We start from the raw sequence: 21,287 nt of genomic DNA on the forward strand, positions 1-21,287 counted from the left end.
GTGTTAGTTTGGAAATAAAACTTTCCCTGCCTCATTGTCTGATCCCTCGCTATAAAAAACAAAAGAGTTCTTAGGCACAGTTCAGAAAACTAATTATAAAAGTCTCCTACTGCAAAGATTTAAAAGTAAAATAATCCAATAATTAGAATCAAGTAGGCTGGTCTTTGGTGACAAATCAGCATAATGAATCCAGCTACGTGCATGGCTAAGGCATTGGGCTAAGAGGAGGCTTCTGGCTGGATCAGATAAAACACATTGGCTGAAGAAGACTGGTTGCCACAAAAATTTTAGAATGTTGCTACAAAATATTTAAAAGTTTCATTATTTTCCTATGCATCTAAGTCAAGTGATTCACGTTCCTATACATCAGTGAATCAGCTGACTTTCAATAAGTAAGATGTCTTTCCTCACAGATATTTTCAGAAACTTGGGCTCTTCGCCCCTGCAGATGGTGTGTTTCTTTCCATGGAAAAGGAAATAATTGTCAGTTTTCTTACCATTTTACATTGCAGTACATGGAAAATAATTTTTTWWAAAAATAAARAAGAGAAAATWAAGAGCAAAATAAAAACCAGCAGAATCCCATTCTAAGTTATCTTCTCAATCCACTCAGAGAAATTATGTACCCTTCTCATATTTCTTTTTTATAGTTCATAGTTCATTGCTATCATGTCTTTCTTCCTCTGCAGAGTAGTAAAAACATAATATCGGAAATACTTGACATACTTCCTCATTTGTTTAATGGTGATGATACAAGGGAAATTAGCCCTCTAATATATTTGAACATTTAGCTTATTATCCTGAGTGAGTTTTATCCCAACGCTCAATTTATTGAGACAAAACACATCTTTCTATGATGAACTGCACAGGGTAAGAGGGCAAAATTCCTTAATTAAAATTAGAGTGGTTTCATGATTCTACCCCAGCAGAAAGTGCTTCTGCTGCAGCTCAGTTTAGTGAAACTTTCATTGAGTCTCACTCACCCGCAAGCAATGAGATTTTCACACATGAATTAGGCTTTTCATTCAATAACTTCAAGGTTACAATCTAATGCTACCCCAGTGSTTTGCTGAAAAATGCAAGGTTGGGAGCAGCCCTCGATCAGTATTTTTTGAGGCYAATAAAAGTCAAGCACATTACAGAGGGGAAGGGGACCCCGGGCAAACCAGGGGAACCTCCTCTTTGCTGGTAATGTTCATTTTATTTAGACTGTAAATGCTGTGGTTTTTACAAGGTGTTAACTGTGCTTTGTCCCAGGCTATGGTGGGTAAATCATCTCTCCTGGTCCCAGATGGACACCAACAATGGGGCTGCTCAGGATGCAGAAAATCTGCACCTGAGACTGAATCCACTCTTCCTGAATCTTCATCCAACATCTGCTCACACTCCCCTTTCCTCTCAAGGAACTGGGAAGACACAGAGCATTTGAAAAGACACAACACCACCACCAAAACTCGTGCCTCTTACAGAATCCCATCTTTACYGTCAGAGCAAAGCACTGTCCAACACAACCTGCATTGAGTGCCCCTTGGTCATTTAGTTTGGAGCAAGCCAGGACAGCTCTTTCTTCATGATCAGCCAAAAGCAAATACTTTCTAAGAAAGTTGCAYTATTCCAATTGCAAAGAGGGAAGTCCAAAAGAATTGAGAATTCACAGTCAGACACATTTAATTCATACTGAATTACCCTCCCTGCATAAACGTCTGTGCAAATGACAGACTTTAATAAGCCTTCAAAGCTGACACAGTATTTATCACTGATTAAATTTTTAAAATCAAAGTAACTATAGCTTTTACAGACATGTTTAGATTAAGACTGACATTAATGCTGTATATCAGTTTAAATCACTTGCAATTAGGCAGGTGCTTGATGCTTGTATTTCAGTCTTTTTATGCTAAATTGGGGCAGAGAACCCACAGCCCCATATTGAATAACAAAGCCCTGGGACACTCTAAAGGCCTTTACAGACACAGTTTGTCTAATACAGGATATTCTTAAAGCTTYCCTCTGTGGACTGTAAATGTGTAAATTGTTCTTGCTGGAAAAAAGAAATAGTCGACAATCTTGAAATGAAAATTTGTATAACACATAAAATACCCAGGAGAGCAAATTAAGGCTTTGTGAAAAATCTCCAACTTATATGTATRTGACTTTGGAAATATAACATTATTGTTTTACTGTAATTGTGAAAATTGTGAAAAAAACACCCTGGAATTTCTGTATAGGGTTGATACCTGTCCAGAAAAATTTTTTTTTTTGTACATTTTTGGCTACAATTAAGAAAAATAAAATTGCAATTCTTCTGGTGATGAAAGCAGAATTAAAAAAAKGAAATTCCACCACAGAGTTCATATGTTATTCACCATATTTCATTAATATTTCACTTTTTGAAGCACTCCAAATACACAGAGAAGATTTCAGAGAATGTTTTTTTTCTTTGCAAGAGTTAGAAGGCATTTGATCATAACTGCTGAAGTAAATTAAATGGCATTTCAAGAGCAGCCAACTAAAAATGCTGAAGGCACAAAGGMGTTTTGATATCCAGGAAATCACAATTAATTTCAACTATGTAAAATGGGATACAAGACAGTATGAACCATTTTTTATTTGTCAACTGTTTCATTTGATTCGAAACGTATGGTATTTATCAGTCAGTAGAGTGGAAATAGAATTTGCTGTAAATGATAAAGGATGTAAGAAAAATTATAGGGAAAAGAAGGAATGGAAGAATATCTGTTGATAACTCTTATCAAAGTATATGATACCTTTCACTTGRGCTGACTACAAAGATACTTTATTATACTGATTTGTATTGTTCAGTGAGATAATTTCTAGGATAAGCAGTAGTTAATAAAACATAAAAGGTATTACCAAAATTTACTTGGCAATACAATTGACAGCAAGAAAAAAAATGTTAAATACAACTCCCATGATATGAAAGCTCTTTAAAGAAAGTTTTCTGTGAAAATGAAGCCTTGCCCCTTTTCTTGTTCTTAGATTTCCTGCTCCATAACCAACTGACCAGGACRACCACAGGTTTTGTCACATTCACAGAAATTCCTGAAGAAAACCACCAGGTACCTGACATCTACCATGTCAACAGTCCAGGAAGGGCATAAACAATTTATTTTATGTATGGAACAGGGATTATTTCCCCATATAGGCATTCCAAATAAAAAAAAATGAAAAAATATTATACTGTTCATAGACCAGCTGATGTACCCATTTATCCCTGTTCTGTGGATTTCTCTTTTTTATGTGATCAGCCAAGTGAAAGTATTAACCAGAACAAAAGTAATGGGCTGGATCTAAACTTGTACAGAATAACAACTTCAAACGACTTGCACAGACTTTTCCTTAGATGCACTGTCACATACATTTATATACATGTGTAAAAGTGTAAATTTATAATCTATGTGCCTATGTACAGCTTTAAGAGAAGCTCATCCAAGCAACAGGCCAGTGAACACAGGTGAAGAGGAAGAGGATGGAATAATTCCACAATATTCTAGGAGACCAGCTGTTCATGAGCTACACTTGAGCAGCAAACAACTTAATAGRGAGAGATATCAAAAGCTTTCTTAATGGAATTATATTGGTAGGCATTAATGGATTAGGTCACACATTCTGACTATTACTTTTAACAGCTTCTCTTTATAGGCACTCTTCATATTMTAGAGGGCACAGATGGAGGGCCAACTTTAGTAAGCACTTTATTAGCCTTTCTGATTTCATTAATTGTGTATGATACAGTAACATCTAATCACGCAAAGTAAGATTAAAGATCCTGACACCCACAGCACAAAAAACTAACAAACAATAATTTTTTTGGTCTTTTCTAGATAGACTAATAAAATATTTAGAATAATTAGTCTGAAAATAGTAAAGAATTAGGACTGCTAATTGCGTAGAACTTTTGAAAAAAATCCCTTAATTAATAAACCATACAGTCTTTGACATTACAATTCATATTCTTCAAGAGTAAAATAAACCGAAAGTACATAACGTTAAACAACACACAATTAACAAGACTTTGTTTTGATTATATTGGATCACAATTAATGTTGGCCCTGGAGTTCATCTTTCTACTTTGAAAGCTCCTTACTCTACTCATGCAGATTAATTCTGGGAGTATTGGCATTGTCTGATGTGTGGTTTTGGAGAAGCCACTGCACAGCACTGACACCGGGGAGGAGACGTCTCCAGTGCCCTTCCCAAASCAGACCCTGCCCGTCCTCAGTGCTGCATTTTATATCTGGGCACTCTGCCACAACTGATAAAGGCTGTGACATTATTGARCACCTCCCCACCAGCTGAGGACATAAAGAACTGCAAATGTCATGCAGACTGATTAARAATGAGGCAAAGCAAACAGAAATCATGCATAATTTTGAAATAAAATACCACGAGGAACTTACATTCATTCTCCATCAGCAGATAAAGCAGGACTATAGCAAATTATMCATTTTTTAGAGTTTTACTGCCTTCATAACTTAGTAAAGTGGGCAAAATTACAGTTATTTAACATTACATGTGTTTATTTTATGAACAGTCTAAGCCTTTAAAGTAAAATTGCAGAGACTGCCTACACCTTTCAGATTTCAAATTTTGTATTCAGATCCCAATGTGTTCGATTGCCACCGTTCGTGTTTTACTTTTAACAATGTCCTCGAGAACAAAACCCCAGAGTTTTAATCTGATCAGAATATAACACAACCCAAAAATTATCATGTACAAGTGCCCTCACACTTAAACAAAAATGTATAGGCCAATCTTTGTCTACCAATACCCAGCACAGGCAAAATGTCTCCGTGGTCATTCTAAGGCATTCATTTATCCATACCTATAATGCTACACAGATGCTTGAATATGAAAAAAGGGAGGAAACACTTATAAGGTCAAAAATATGATTTTGTAGTAGTTAAAAACTAGATTAAAATATGCAGTCTTACTTTTTCATAGACATTGAAGCCCATRCTTCTATCAAGAAGAACAAAATAAGTTCATGTTTGTTGTGGCTACAGTTTTATCTGCACCTTATCCAAGGCTGCCTAAGTAAACCTTGAAACTTTTCCTTTAGTTAGAAACTACCACAAGGTGCACTATTTTGCAGATCCTAATTTTCCAGAAATGCACTCAAAATGTAGAGTGTGCAGTTCCCCGTGAGGTCTGCAAGGAAATAGATTTTCCCCAGTCCRGCAGTAAAAAGGCCTGAGCTCTCCCAAGCAAGCAGTCCAGCAATTAAAAATTGAGCAATAAACTACAATGGAGCAAAAACTAGTTTTATGACAGTTGTTAAACCAMCTATATTAGTCTTGCAATATTAATAATTGAAACAAAACGAGTAAAACCAATTTTTCTTATTAAATGGTCTCAAAGGAATTAAAATAATGTATTAAGTTCTTTTTAAAGATATCTGATGCTCAGCATTAGAGAGGGATCCTTTTAGTGGTTCTAAGCCTCTTGTTCATCCTTGGTAAATGAATTGTAAAAAAAAAATACCCCATAACATGAAATCAGGTGAACTGTGAAAGATTAGATTAATACTACAGGGTGATTCAGTGCCAATAAATGAATGAGGCAGGGGGAAGGCTGGTCTTTTATGTGTGAAACTGTTGTGCTTCTTACCTCCAGAGCTTTTAAACGCTCCAGTAGCAATTTTGTTTTTTCTTTTTCCTCCTCAGTGCTGCTGCTTTCACTTCTTGAATCTTCATCTGCCAGTGTGCGAATTTTTTCCATGCCTTCTTTACATCTCCTACTGTCTTCTGACAGCTTTTCCTGAAATGATTTTTTTAAAATGTCATTACTCACAGGTGCAGATGAAGTTAACGATGCAAATATCTCCAATTCTCCCTTGTATATGAATGAAAAAAAAAAGACAGGGCAAGTTGCTAGCGACATGATTAAAGTACTAAATTAGTGGAGCCATGAAGGGTCTGTGACACATGCAATGCCAATTCTGCGCGTGTATGCACAACTTAACTGCTGCATCTACTTCATTTTTTTWAAAAGCAGTACTCATCATTTCTTTGTAAGAACTTCCATTTTCTTCTTTAAAAGTTGCAGTGAAAACTGARTGTACTAGCTTTCAATGGCAGTATTTTGCCACTGAGAGATAAAGCAGTTTATTGAGGAAAAGCTAACATATTTTCATGCCTAATGTATTTCATCTTTCTTCATCTGGAGCTAATATTTGAATTATTAAATAATAAGCTGAGAATCAAGCTATCATATGAATACTGATTTAAGATCTGCACTAGCATAGAACTGGAGAGAATCAGACTGACAACAAAACTTTCAGAAGAGCCCCAGTCACTCACAAGTCAGTCAGTCCGAGCTGTTGTGAGCTGCTGAGTGGACTGTGGCTGCTGAGTTTCACAAGGTCTGTAAAAATGAGAGGATTGAACACTGAATCCTGCTAATTCTGTTAATTGTGTCCGGGCTCTCTGTCACAGAGAGAGTGAGACAGAGCAGGCTAAACATCAAGACTGCAAACAGGAAATGTGAAACACTGCCCAAAATGACAAGGAAAGCATAAGGAGCAAAASGAGAGCTCCACAGATGAAGAGAGGGAACAACACAGGAGGGCCAGGCTCTGCCTGGCAAACCACCTTCCTGATTGYATGAGCAGATAAAGYRTGACAACTCATGAGCAGATTGAGAMTGGAAAATGTGAGGTAAATCAACATTAAATAYTGGGTGTCAAAGCAAATCCAGAGAATTCCTTCAATGAGCACCCAATCATCTTTGTGTGCCTTTCTGGTCATTCTGGCATACAAAGGCTCATGCATTCATGATTTTTGACTCAGTCCATAAGTGAGATGCTTTCCCCACACCTACTGCACAACAAGCACTCTGCCTAAGAACAAAACTGTGCATTTTCATAAAGAACTGATCCAGCCTGAATAACTGTACAAATACAACTGTTTGAGAGCTAATAGCAAGGCATTATCTTAACTAAACCCCATAAACCAAACTGAATTAAAAATCAGCAGTCTGCATCACATTCACAACAATGTCYTTTTTAAATATTAACTAGCTTAGAAATTGACTACTATTATGTTAAAACTTTAATAARGAATTAATTTCATACGATATGGGCTTAATTACTGAAAACCTTTACACAAAGTATGAAGCAAAGATCTCATTCTGAGCCCCAAAACACAGATGTCAAAGAGYCATTCCATCAGGYTTCCAATATTAGTGCTACYCTGATCACAAAGGAACCATAAATAYWGTACTTGAGCTTTATTTTTTCCTTCTTGCTAYTCAYTGATGCAACAATCAAATATCCATARAAGAGCCATTAAACCATTTTTGCTTCAAGTTGCCCCAAGGAGTGCATTGAGATAAAACACTTCAATGGACTCGGGGGAAAGAAATGACAAAGGTGTATTTCTGATGCAATTCAAATACAAACAATTATTTTTAGGAGRGAATGTGACTTGAATCAGATGTGGATATCAATATAAGAAAACATAAACATGCACAGGGTCACCTTTACTGCACAAACTCAGGGCAGCAGTTTCAAAGCAAAGGTAGAAGGAAGCAGACGTTATGAAATTTCATCACAGAAAGGGGAGCAATGCAACTTCCCACAGAGTAAATCCCAGCCACATAAAGAGGCAACCTGTTCATCTTCCAATTACAAAATCTRATGAACTTTGCACACTAGTGGCATAATCAGGAACACACATTCTGTTTTACTCTGMTGTGCACTTGAATCCCCCATGACATTTACTACTGTCACCCCTGCCTGAGTGTTGAAGTCCAGCTCACACAGTTCCAAAATTAGTTTATTTCTGAGTAATAATAAATGAGTTTGAGTCTTTCWGCCATGGAAAAGGTGTAGAGCAAAGGAAAACTCTTCCAACCTTAGAAATTGTGCTTAAGCATGCCATGTGCTATGGTGACTGCCCCACCATGTTCACCAGTTCCACCTGGGTGGTGTGAGGTAGTACAAGGGTAGAGTGGAAAATCCACACTCCAGAAAGCAAAGAAAACACGGACCCTTTGTGCTAAAAGTCAAGTCTCTAAAGAGGGAGGATGACAAAGGCTTTTGGAATGACAGAAACCTCTTGAATGTGCAAAATTTGTTAATATCACTGACTGCTGGGGGAGGAAGGAAGGGGCAGAGATCTGCAAGAGGAAATGTGCACCTCCTGTGGGATGTTGGTCAAATCCTACAGAGTTTTGGAGAGAGCCCACTGAAGGCAGCAAATAATGGTGTAAAGCAGCCTACTCCCTTTTTCCTGCACTTCTTGTGTTAAATAAAAACAACTTTTCGCCATCCCTGAACAGTCTCTGCTCATGCCTCACATTTTTCATGGTCGCAGGCAGGCCGTGTTCAGGCTGAAAAACAAAATCCTACCCAGGTCTGAAGTCCAGCAAAGGCAGAGCAGCCCTGTCCTGATGATCAGTGCAGTTTAATTTCTGTGCAAAGGTAAMAGATGGAAATGGTGCTCTGGAAAAAAAGCAATAACTCTGCTCTGGGTCTCCCCAGACCAATGAGTTTAAGACACATGCCTGTACTGTGAGAGGATGCAAACACAGCAGCCTGATGAGAATTCTGCAGTAAAGGCTCATCTACTTCTCTAATGCTCTGTGTCAACAGAGAGACAATAAAAATATTAAAAATTCAAATCTTACTGAAACTAGGATTATGCTGCTCACTGTAGACTYGTTCCCACAGAAATTAATGAGAAACTTAAAATCGCGTCCTATATTGTGTAAGCTCCTCAAGCTGGTTTAAACTGTCATTGCTCTTCTGAAACCAACARTATTTTGCAAATCTTAAATGACATCCTGCCCTGACCATTATTCCCAAGTATTCARTTTGCTCCATAAATCACACAAGCAGTCCATTGATGATGAACCCTTTGATGAAACACTGTGGCCCCTGTGGCCAGCAGCAAACAAGGGATGGCAACAGTCCCTGCAGCCGAGGAATKGCAAGCTCCCCAGGATCGATGAAAAGATATAAATCACTAAAGACATTGATCTATGAAGCTGTACAATGCAGTGGYCTGACTGAGACTTATCAGAAAGCTGGRTTTCAGTTATCTGAATGAGGAAAGRGCAGTATGGTATTCCCTCTTTCCACTAATAAATAAAGTAACAACAATAAATTAAGAGAGCAGGAAATCCACTTGAAATTGCACATAATTTACTGGAATTAGCAGACTGTAAAGCCAATCTTCTCTCTCCCACCTCCGTTTCAGAATACTGAACAAGAAAGTATTTCCACTGTTTATAAACAGGGAGTAATTATAGTGATAGAAAAGATCACATGGAAGCTCTCAAAAGATAAGAGAACAAACTGCCTATTTTAGAAATTACCTCTTCTTTCATCCCAAGAAAGACAAAAGGCTGCTAACCCTAACAATCATTGGGATGCCTTTCCTCTAAGAACTGTCACCTTYCCAAGGAAAAGTGTCAAAGGGATGCTTACCCAGCTATTTCTCAATCAGTATTATTTCAGAAATTATCTTACTTTAAAACTTTTATTGGCAATACCATCAGCTGTCTGTCCTTTACCCTTTGTTCTTTCTAAGATGCTTTCTAGGAATGGCACTGCACACAAAAGAGAGAGAGGAGAAAAAGAGCTCACTTTAAAATACTTAAATGTGCAGTTATGAAATTTCACACCAAGAAGAGTAACTGTAAGAGGATGCAAAGTAAAAAAAAAAAAAAGTAGCTGGCAAAAATTATTCTAAAATTTCTTCTTTATAGTGAAAACTATGATTAGGCATTGGACAAGAAAAAAAAAAAAAAAAAAAGTAGCTGGCAAAAATTATTCTAAAATTTCTTCTTTATAGTGAAAACTATGATTAGGCATTGGACAAGGGGCTACAATAATATAAGATTCAAAATCTCATACTGATACAACTGGATCTGGCCTCTAGAGCACTGATAACAAACAAGAAATCTTTCACAAGCACATGTGACAAAAATCTGATTGAACCAAATAAGAATTAAGAAAAGATCAACATCTTTGAAATGCTGATTTTCCCAACAAATGTTGGATGACATGRATTGTTTGTCTGGAAAGTGATAAGCAATAATTAGAGAAGACATCTTTGCCTCTAGAAGCTAAAGATCATTTTCATGTGAGAAACACAAGTCCTTCAGAGAAGTGAAGTTTTTCAGAAGCAATGCTGTAAGGATCCTCAGATACAAAAGATCTCTATTTCAATTTTGGGTGTCAGATTGTGATGCCTGAGTGGGATCTTCTTTTCTGAATTCCTTTTAATTCTTCAATTTCTGAAATTTATTAGAGACAAAGGTTTTTTAATGGTAACAAATTCAAATTCTTCTGAAAGTCGTGCCTGCAATTTTCCAAAAAACACACTTTCATCACACATTAACCACCCAAGAATAAAATATATGTAGGATATATAATTAAATAGTGCTTATGATTGCTCATAACCACTWATTTGAGGGGAAAAAATCAAAAATATTCCCAATGTAGCTGTTAATTATTATTATAAAGAGGCAGTGGTAACAGGCATCCAAGAATCCAGCCTATGTGGAACCCAAGCTATGCAACTCAACACCTCAAAATACTTAGTGATTTCTGTGCTGTGTCCAGAGTTTACACAGGACCCTCCAAACAAGATATTTCCTGACCAGTTATCTCAGATTTCAGTGATTGGATGTGTTGATCTGAGTGTACTACACTACGCTTCTAACACTCTTTCTATAATCAAGGCAGACTCTTCCCTCCAAACCCAAACTGTAATTTACAGATCCCTACACAGAATTGTTTATGTTTGCACTGCTTTTGGCTGGGGTAGAGTTATTTTTTCTTGCAGTAGCTGCTATGTGTTTTGGATTTGTGCTGCAAACAGTGTCRACAACACCAAGATAATTTCATTACTGCTGAGAGGTGCCTACCTTTTTGTGCTCCTCACCCCACCAGGGAGGGGCTGGGGGGGCACAGGGGGTTGGGAGGGGACACAGCAGGGACAGCTGACCCCAAGTGACCCAAGGGATGTCCCAGAACATATGGCACCATGCTCAGCAATAAAGGTGGGGAGGTTGTGGGGAGGTTGGCCAGCGTCCACTGCTCGGGGACTGGCTGGACATCAGTCAGTGGGGAGTGAGCAGTTTAYATTTGCATCACTTCTCTTTCTTACTTTATTTCTCTATCATTATTTCTCTTTCCATTACAATTTCTTGTTGTTGCTGTTGTTTTTGTTATAAAAATTTCAATTACTAAACCACTCATATCTCAACCCATGAGTTTTCTCATTTTTACTCTCTTGGTTCTCTTCCCCCTATCCTGCTGGGGTATGGGGCTTGGTTGCCAGCTGCAGTTAAGCCACAAAGTGTATTTATAAATTGTGAAAGCTTTTCCTTGCAAGGCCATTCCATAGCCTTGATGCATCCTTAGATGATGTCTTTTCAGCGCTGTTTCCACTGCAGACCTCCTAGTGTTCARCACCATTCACTGTCAGCAGTATGAAATGAGAATTTCTAGGCTGTTGATGAAGATAAAAACTGTAGATGAGGGTTTGTTTGTACTTTCATTAAAAGAAACCAGCCTCAAGCTATGCACAAATAGCTCAGTCTGACTGCACTAGCTGAAAAAAGGCACAAATTGCTCCGAGCACTACAGACTTGACATTCCAACAAGGTCAAATTTGTTTTCCAGTGGCACCTTGCTCCTCTTTTCCCCCCACCATGACCTCTTTTCCCTAAATACACCCTTTGAAAATTCACAGCATCTTCTGATRTGCTTTATAACCTATTCCATTTAGCAAAACCTGAGAGGTGTAAAAGACACATATGTTAAGTCTGAGCGATGTGAGAGAACTGATGAATTCTCAAAGTGTATCCTGCACGATTCTCAGTATGGGAGTAACCACTGACATTGCTGTGATTTGAACATGTCTTTTCCATATGCAACTTTATAAAAAAATTTCTTTATTTGCTAAGAGGAATCCCATTAAACACAATAACCTGGGTCTGAAAAAAACACTAACCAAATCATAACTGAGCAAACAAGTTACAGTATAAAAAAATTACAAGCAACTAAAATTACATACAAATTCTCTCTGTATAAGGCTACAAATATGACTTTGGCTTTACCTTCTTTACTTTTATCTATGTATTCAACTGTCTTCTCTTGCTTTCTTTTCTCTTTCTTAGTGGAAGGAGAGACTAAAATATAGCTTTGCTTTAGATAGCACATCAGTAAGTGTAATAATAATATATTTTTGTTWAGCTAAAAGCTTTTGTTCAGAACAAGCTGACCAAAATTGAAGAAAAACAAAGGAATGCAACATATCACATAAGTTTACAGAAACGTCCCAAATCGTTCATGATTTAACATTACCCTTGTCAGAAAAACATATTAGATTCTTCTTTTTCATCTCTGGATTTCACTTCCAAAGTAAGCAGAGCGAGCAGCAACGTTCCCTAGATTAAATGCACGTGATGGATACGAGGACCAAGTCCATACTTTATGTATCTGATATGTGCCTCCTTCCACCCACGTATCAATCTAAACACACTCCACATTATTCTCCTCTCAGAACACTCCTCACCAGTACAAGCTATCATCCCTGCTCAACAGTTCTGCAGCAGCATTAATAAATTTCCCGATGATGCTTTTATTGGCCGWTCCACGCATCAGACAAACATATCTTTCTTTTGCAAAAGTTGAGATCAGAAGCAGAAAACCTTCAGAGTGCACTTGAGGATTCCTTGCACTCCTCAGACCAGTGAGAGGAGATGGAGTTTCTTGTCCCCWGTGCCCAGCCCAGTGCCAGCTCCTGTCTTTAATGAACAAATATTCCCATTATCAACAGCACTGCCACAGAGGCACTGCCAGAGCAGGAATCAAGGACTCATCATCCTGGAGGTGACTCTGCCACGCCAGGGTCTCAGTGCCCAGGAGTTCACTGTGTCCCTGGTTCCTTCTCCACATTAAAAGCTCCACTTACATTGATTAGCAAAGTTATCAGCTGGAAAAAAGAACTGTTCTAAGCAGCTGTTCCTTCTTCATATATACATCTATAAGTTAATAGAAGAATACTATTTAGTGTGATTTTTCATGCAGACGTTCTCTTAAAATGGTTCATTACAGTACCATACTAAGAGTACTACTCTTTCCTTCCAGGAAGCCTATATGTAGCATTTAAACTTGTGTGAAGGGGTTTGTTGGTATTAAAGTAACTACACTTGACTCAAGCTACAGTATTGAAATACCTTCCTTTGGCTGAAGTAGAAATAAGCAAAACTATTCTGAAATTCAAATTCAGTAAATCTTATGTAGCAGCAATTMAGGCAAAAAAATTACTTTGGTTTTAAATTGCTAGAAATAAGTCAATTTTCCTTCCCTAATATTTTCAAATGAGAGCAATGTATTATTAACTGTCTAGTTCTCACCGTAGGGACAATTGCACAAGCTGACCTAAGGAGTTACCTGTAGGATTACAAAAAAGTAAAAATTGATATATTATTACATAAGCAGGCAATTTTTTTGAAAGTGCCAGGGAACAGTTTCATGCCTTCCAGTCCTGTCAGGAAAACTTCTGAAAGAAGATCAGAATTCATCTTCATGCAAAAATAAAATGTAGGAACAATCATTCCAGATTAGATCAAAAATTCAACTTTTCAAATATGTTATTGTAATTCAGATTAACTGTCTTAACTTTTCCTGATCAGAAGAGCCCTTTCTTTCCAAAACAAATTTACCGGTGTACTGCTAAGTGTGTTCTTTTGTTAAAATAATTTTCAGAGATAGAATGATTATGAATTCAGCATAATCTCCCTTTTTATTTGCCTCAGAAAAGAAGCACAACTTTAGGTTTTTTCTTCAACTAAGCAAAATKTTAGATTTTTTTTCCAACTTTAAAAAAATTAATAACTACCTTTGTTTTCTGTTGCTAYGAAAATATCAAGGAAATGAAGTCAAAATGCAAAATGAACTGTGTTGGTCAGGCTGTGAACCACATCATCACCTTCCTTCCCAAAGAGTGGCTCTGCATTTCTGTTATGCCTGGCCTGTCAGGACTTCCCACCAGCAGGCATAAAAGAAAGATTAAAAATGAAAACCCACCGAAGTTTTAGGCTTTTTTTTTCTCTGTATAAGTAGTGAATTAGTTCATTTGTTTGGAGAAAGTGAAACATTCATGTCCAGGCAATGTATATGGGTGACTTTTGTGGATTCATAATGAAAGTCAGAACCAGAAGAAAGATACAGCAAACGATAAAAACACTTTACAGTAGAGAGAAATGTAAATCTATAATCACTCAGTATGATACAATGCAGTACCATCAAATCAATCAATCTTCACCTCTTGATACTGTAGATATACAGAGGATGTGTGATGGATTTAAATGATTATGCAATGTCACGTGTATGCTGTGAAAATGTAGATCTGTATCTGGGACCTCACCTATCCTTCTACAAACTCAGTATTTCAAGGATTGGCATTGGTTCTCCAACTGAACCCGTGGTGGGGAGAAAGATGGTCAGAGTCAGGCAAAAAGGGTGGGTGGCTGGATACAAAGAGCATGCAAATATGTGGGTAACTCTTGTGTAAATACAGGACATCCGTGTTTCCCTTTCTCTTTAATTTTGCTGGTATTTTATTTTGAGTTKCAGCCAAGGCCAGGTTGGATGGGGCTTGGGGCACCCTGAAGGTGTCACTGCCCRTGGCAGGGGTTTGGAATGAGATGATCTTTAAGGTCCCTTCCAACATAAAAAATTTTCAGTCCATGATTCTGGGAAGGAAAGAACAGCTTGTTTTCTGAGAAAGAGGACCACAAATGGCACATTTCACTTATGAGACTTTCCTGTGTTGAACACAACTCCTTTGTTGTGTTTTTCTATCACAAACAACCAAAAAGGGGAAAACTTTTTGCACATAAGTTCCTTGCAACAAAACTAAAATGTTGAACAGTGTCTCAAAAGCACCATCACCCTCTTTTGGGGGTAGAGAATCCAACCTCAGTTTTGTTYAATATTTATCAGAATCTTTGCACAGTGGTGGAAGTAGACAAAAAGCCATGCAGTATTCGTTGTTACTGAGTTAGCCCTGGATTTCTCTGCATGGAAAAGCAGTCCAACAGCAAATGCTTGTGTCCTTGACAGCCCAGGATTTCCAGCAGAGCTCCCAAGAGTGCAGAAGGCTCCTCTGTGCCCTTCTCTGTGAGACACAAATCTGCTAATATTTGCCTAGTAATGTACTCCTCAGTAGCTTAGGAGGCTTGGYTCATGCAGTCCCCTGTGGGCACTTCCACTCCAGAGACAGATGYTTCATTTTAAGGCTATATCTCCTCTTTTTGCTATGGAAGTTAGCATTAAAAATCCTACATGGATTTTAGCTAGGGAATTCGACTAGTGCCTTTTTTTCAATTCATGAGCATGCCCCATCTATAAAATGTTACATATCGATGGCCTGAACAATAAGATTGTATAATTCTGTTTCAAGATAAAATTATACTGTCAGTGTTACAGTTTTTCTTCTCATGAAAGAGCTGTTGACACCAACGGCTGTGCAAATGAGAAGTGACAGTCACAACAACTGTTCCACAGTGGAGTATCACAAAAGCATGCAGACAAAAAATTGTGTTGATCTGTCCAACAATGCCACCTGAAGTGTGCCTGGATCACCTGTSTATGGCTTTACCTCCCTGATGCGACTGCACCATGTCTGCCTGAGCTTTAGTGCTCACGCTGACAATTCCAGAGCCATGACAAATTGTGAACTTACAGCAAATTCTCTTCCTTTCTATTCTATTTCTATTCTTTCTAGTTCAATCACTCTACAGTCTCATGAAGTCAAAAATCAGTTAAAAACCCCTTAAAGTGATCTTAATCAGGTAAGACCCTGAGTACAGTATCCAGTATTGTATCAAACAGGAAAGTTTTGTGATATCCAAATCACAAGGGCAAACTCAGGAAGCAAAGTCTGTTGGGTGCTTGTTTTAACGTCTGGGGTTCAAGAACTACACACAATTATTTCTGGAGAATAGCTCAGCTCTTGGTTTGGCCTTTCCTGATCTTACTTTTAGGTGGTCAATCTCTTTTGGAAGCAACACAAAGCTCACACACTCGATCCTTTTAGCCAAGTAAACTTTAAAGTAAGAAATATGATGGTTCATGGCCATTCAAATAACACACATTCCTGTCTACATTTATGAGAGGATTCATTATAAATTCCCTCTATCTGTGTAAAATAACAACAACAGTGAATTTTATTTACAATCCTGCTTCTTAATTCTTTTACCCAACAGAAATCACATAACTCATCTGTTAGTCCAGCAAATTAAAATCCCACAGGTCACCTAGCTCTATGGAAATAGAGTATTTTGCTTTAAGTCAGAGTACTGGCATGACCTAACACAATATTACAACAATGCTKCATGCTTTAGGCTCCACCTTCTTATTGTTACTATTCTATTGTTATCACCATGCAATATTTAAAGTTCAATAGCAAGAATAYTTATTCTGGAGTCAGGCATATTGGTATTATAATAAGAACTCAAYTTCATACATCCCAGAGCAATAATTAGATCTGTAAAAAACAAATATGTAGGCAACGTTCAATAGATCAAAAGCATTYATTGTGCAGTTATCTTTTATAACTATTCAGATATTTACTTCAACAAGCTTCACACACTAAAACTAACTCACCACAGTGTCAGAGAACATGGGACACATGATAAGCCACACCGGAGATCCCCTAATTTCTCCCCATTTGCTATGAAATACAGGGGTTGTGAATCTGCACTAAAATCCCTTACWCTGCTGCACCAAGTGATCACACAGTTTGGATCGTATCACAGTAACCACAGAGAAAAGGTGAGATTCAGAATATGTTCTGTGAGGTAACTGACTGTAGAGGTTGGCTTTAGAACAATGTTAGTATTTATACAACCAATAAGGTTTCCCTATGTATACRAATACAAAACTTCATTTATACTTACTTCACAAATACAGTTTGATAATATGGTTATCATGTTCTCAAAAACCTGAATACATCAGTGTTTTTAAGGAACATTACCTGGGTTTTGCATTCAGGTTCCATTCCCATTGGTGAATTATGCTTATAAATATATAAAAAAACTGCCTGRATACTTTTGGAAGAATACAAATTGAATGCCTTTGTTGCAATGTGGATGTATCTTGCCAAATTTGGGACACAGCACTTAAATAAGGTGCACTGTGTATTTACATGGCATGCTTGTCCATGATTTCCACACGGCTGGTTTCAGTAACATATTAATGATTCACACAATGCTTCATTAATATGCTTTTCCATGTTAAGATGCTTTGTAAACATTTCAGAGCAGAGATTCTTTGCCAAGGATCCGTTCTGAGGAGCCTTTCGGGTATTTCAGGTATTTCAGGAGCTGTTCTGAGGAGCCTGTCTGAGCTTTTACTGTGTGATTGGATTAGAAGCACACACCATGAACACATCTCATCCTACATAGCAGGAAACCATCCTGGGGCAGGAATGTGCTGCCCTGCATGGGAATACAGTCATTCCTCGAAATTGCCAGAAAACAAACCATTTGTTTGGAAGTTTGTCATAAAAGTGAACTGAAGGGATCTGAGGATGAACGACTCAAGAAGACATCCAGGGGAAAAAAACCACAATGTTCACAACACAGCACAAATGTTCTCTATTTCTGACCTGTTTTACCAGTCACAGACTGGTGCATGATGCAGCAGCCTAGCTATTCCTCCAGGAAAGGAAAACTCATTGCATCTGAGTCATGGATTAGGGGAGGAAATTCATAAGCAAAGAAGATTGCGTACCAGCAATATGGAAGAAATGAAAATGGCTAAAAAACAAGCTGACTGATACCAGGAGTGAAAATGTTCCCAGGGACAAGAAGAGAACAGGAAGGGAAGGAAGCTGTTATGCATTAAAAKAATGCCAGACAAACACRTATATGGGTGTTTTAASATCCTGGGACAGAAACAGCTTCACYCTGAAAGAAAGCAAAGCTCCAGTTTGAGGAATTTGCCCCAACTACCACCCATCAGATTCAAACAAAACCTTGTGTCCAGAAAGAAGGGAACAAAAGGGATCAGTTTGCAAGGCTCAGGGGGCTGTTTGCTAGAGCTGAAGGAAAATGAAGAATTGTTCTTGTGATCAATAACTGGGCAGAACTGCCTTGTTCTTTTGYTGGTCAGAAAACAAATCCAGGCGATATTACACAAAACACACCACGGTGCCCACTCTCCTGCCTGGCTGGACACAACAAATGTCTATATCAGTGTGGCCCAGAAGGAGAAAAAAACTAAGACAATACCCAAATTCTCTATTTTTTTCAAAAATTATGAAACAAATAAAAGAGAGCGAAAAAAACTACCCAGAAATATACAAGCAATGAAATTGGAATGACTACTTTATCTCCCCTCTAGGAAAGCAGCACACAAAATCTCAAATTTCAAAGACTACATAGCCATTTTTCTTCCAGTGTAGTATCCCCCTCCAAAAAAAAAAAATAAGAACCCTCAAGCCCTCAGTTCAATGAAACAAAACTGCAMAATTCTTTTGTTTTCTTCTTGAGAGTGCAAAAAGAAAACCCAAAGAATCTGAAACCTAATTGTGGTACCAGCTTTCTGGAGTTTCCACAGTAGGACAGCACAGAGAAAAGCAGACAATAAAATCATTCCAGATGTCTGTTATGAACAGACAGACAAGTAATCCACCTGGAGGAGACACTGACTTCCAGCCACTTCAAAACAGCCACTGTATGCTGGTAGGAGTGAGCAGGATGTATGGATTTAAACCATGAAATAAAAGAAGGGAACTGAGTTTCAATTTGGCAYCCCAAAAAGATAGTGCATAAAACAGAGATGCCTTTGTCACCAGTTTCTAAAAGCATGAKGTTCTATTATAACTTCAACAAAAAATTTAATTTGTCCTGAAATTAAATTTTACAGGCTATCATTTCAACAAGAAAATTTGATTATATTGAAGGTTAAAGTAAAAGATTCCTTTCTCTTCAACCCAAGCTTAAAATAAAATTTAATTAYAGTGATAAATACTCTTTAATATACATTTTTGTTTAGCTATATTGCTGTATTTTGATCCATCAGCTGCAAGAATGGATTAATATAACTAGAATTTTTGAAAAGTGTTTTATCTGATCACTACCTGGTATAGACTTTAATATATTATTTCAGTATTTTATGCTTCACAAGAATGCTTATTCTGCTTAAAAAGATACAACACAAGACTGACTTTTTCAGGTGTTTTTTTAAGAATTCATGTGCCTGATATTTGAGTAACCAAGATGTATCTCACTCTTGTTTCCAGACTCTTAAATTAGAAGGTTTTCCATCACCTCAGGTGCACTGTTTCCAGAATGCAACAGTCTATTAGAAAACTGTAAAACTCGTCTTTTTTAAAAACAGACCTGGTTCCCTTTGAAAAACCTCTGAAATCTTTCTCTGCTAAATTCTGTCCTGAGATCCTGTCTGTACCCCRGGTCAGGGTGATAAAATGCACCTGCCACAAGCAGGGATATGAAACTGTGAYGCTTGATCTGGATCCCCACACCCAATAAGAACATGTGCAGATAAAATTATCCATCACAATCTGAAGGTCAAGTTGTCAAAAACACCTATGTTTACTAGAGATGCTGGAACACGTGACTTAAAATATTAAGTGCTTTAATAAAGTCTTCAAAACTAGTTTCTTTGTCCCCTGTGAATTACAAGAATCAGCAACTGCATAACCCAATGACAAAAAAAGTGAAAAACCTTAAACTCAGGTGAGAGAACACCTGGGAAAATGCAGATGGAACCAACAACCATTTACACATATTCATAATTAATAAGCAAATAGAGGAAACAATGACAAAACAGTTTATCTCAGTAGTGGGATTTTTGTTTTAAAGAACTTTTCTATCACAAGAAAACAGGTAGTAAGTTACCTGATATACCTTCATGATATTGACAGTTCCTTCTCCATGCTGGCCTGGGGATCCTTGGCTCTGTAGCAGATTTCTCACKGTCTCCTCCATTCTAGAGAATAAAAGTATTTATAAAAGTCAACTGCATGGAAAAAATTAAGAGTTGCWTTCAGTGTTTTTGTTCCTTACAAGAGCCTAATGCATCCATGGCTACCATGAAATTAATATTTAAAGACAATCCTAGCCTTGTAATGTTCTCATGCTCCCTGTTATGAATAACACATTAAGGACACTCTTTCATCTTTTGAATATGCACAGTARTTAGTTGTATTGTTAAAATCCTACTGCAGCTCCATTACAAAAACTAAAACTAAATGTGTGCAAAAGACATCACCTTGTTAACAGTGTAAACAGCACCACGATAAGATTATTGCCATTTAGGAGCAGTCAGATTAAAGCCCCCAAGGGCAGCTGWGCTCTGAGCAGTGAGGTTTGTGCAGCTCAGACAGGCTGTCCGTGGCTCTCTGGGTTATGGGTGCAGTCTGTGCCAGTGCCTTGGTTTATAGGGGCACAGCTGCTGAGCACATTCACCCTTCTCTGCCCTTTCAAACAGGTAAAAAGCAAACGCAGGCTCCGATCAGGTACCACCATCTCATGACAGTGAAATCAGCTTCAGCTCTGTCAGTGAAAGGAGGAAAGTCTGCATTCCCTTTCAGAAGGTGTTAATAGACACCATCAAATGTCACTTTTGATGTACTCACATTCATCAAGAATGTTAAAATTGTTAATAACACTAACCCTGCTGCACAGAATAAAGGCACCTGCTCCTTCCCACAACAGGACTGCTGGGAATAAGAGAAGTCACCTATGRAACACTGGTTCCACTCAAGGTGGATCAGAAATTAAATCCCTTGGGCTTAGGAGATGTCAAAGATCACAAACAAAGGGCCTGGGAGCAGAGCTGGTTTCAGCTACAGGTAAGAGAATGAGAAGGATCAAAAGGCAGAGGAGCAGTGACGGACACAACAACAAACACCATGGTGTCTTTGTTTTAACAAAATATGGTGAGTGACCATTCCAGCCGAAGATCCTCTTATTTCTCTGCACTGTCCACATCCTACACAGATTCTCACCCTGTACAGCTTCTCCTACAGCCATGTTGCAAGAGTTCTCCACACTTCCCCTTTCATATTTTCTGTTCTTTTYCTTTCAAGCAGTCTCAGTCCCTTGAGAGAGTTGGAAAAACAGATGGAATAGGGCTGGAGAAGGGAAAATTGCTGTGGCACAGGCTTAAGGGTGACACAAAAGCAGGAGACAGAAAGAAATACCTTAAATCATCCTGCCAGATACAGTGTACGTTAAAACAGTGACCTTGAAGAAAGTGCCAGTATTCCTGG

General features: G+C 37.9%; 1 protein-coding gene across 1 annotated transcript in view; it reads right to left on the bottom strand.

The window, feature by feature from the left end:
* Positions 1-21,287, bottom strand: part of NCKAP5 (NCK associated protein 5) — a 346,786-nt gene that overhangs the window by 107,764 nt on the left and 217,735 nt on the right. Inside the window, exons 6-7 of the mRNA XM_057366537.1 lie at positions 19,912-20,002; positions 5,629-5,778 (exon numbers count right to left, since the gene is read on the bottom strand). Of these exons, the coding sequence (XP_057222520.1) occupies positions 5,629-5,778; positions 19,912-20,002 (241 nt within the window). The remainder of the gene's footprint in view (positions 1-5,628; positions 5,779-19,911; positions 20,003-21,287) is intronic.

This window comes from Malurus melanocephalus, unplaced genomic scaffold, assembly GCF_030028575.1.
Source record: "Malurus melanocephalus ecotype Western Australia unplaced genomic scaffold, MMel_1.1 scaffold_67, whole genome shotgun sequence".
NCBI classification, from domain to species: Eukaryota; Metazoa; Chordata; class Aves; order Passeriformes; family Maluridae; genus Malurus; species Malurus melanocephalus.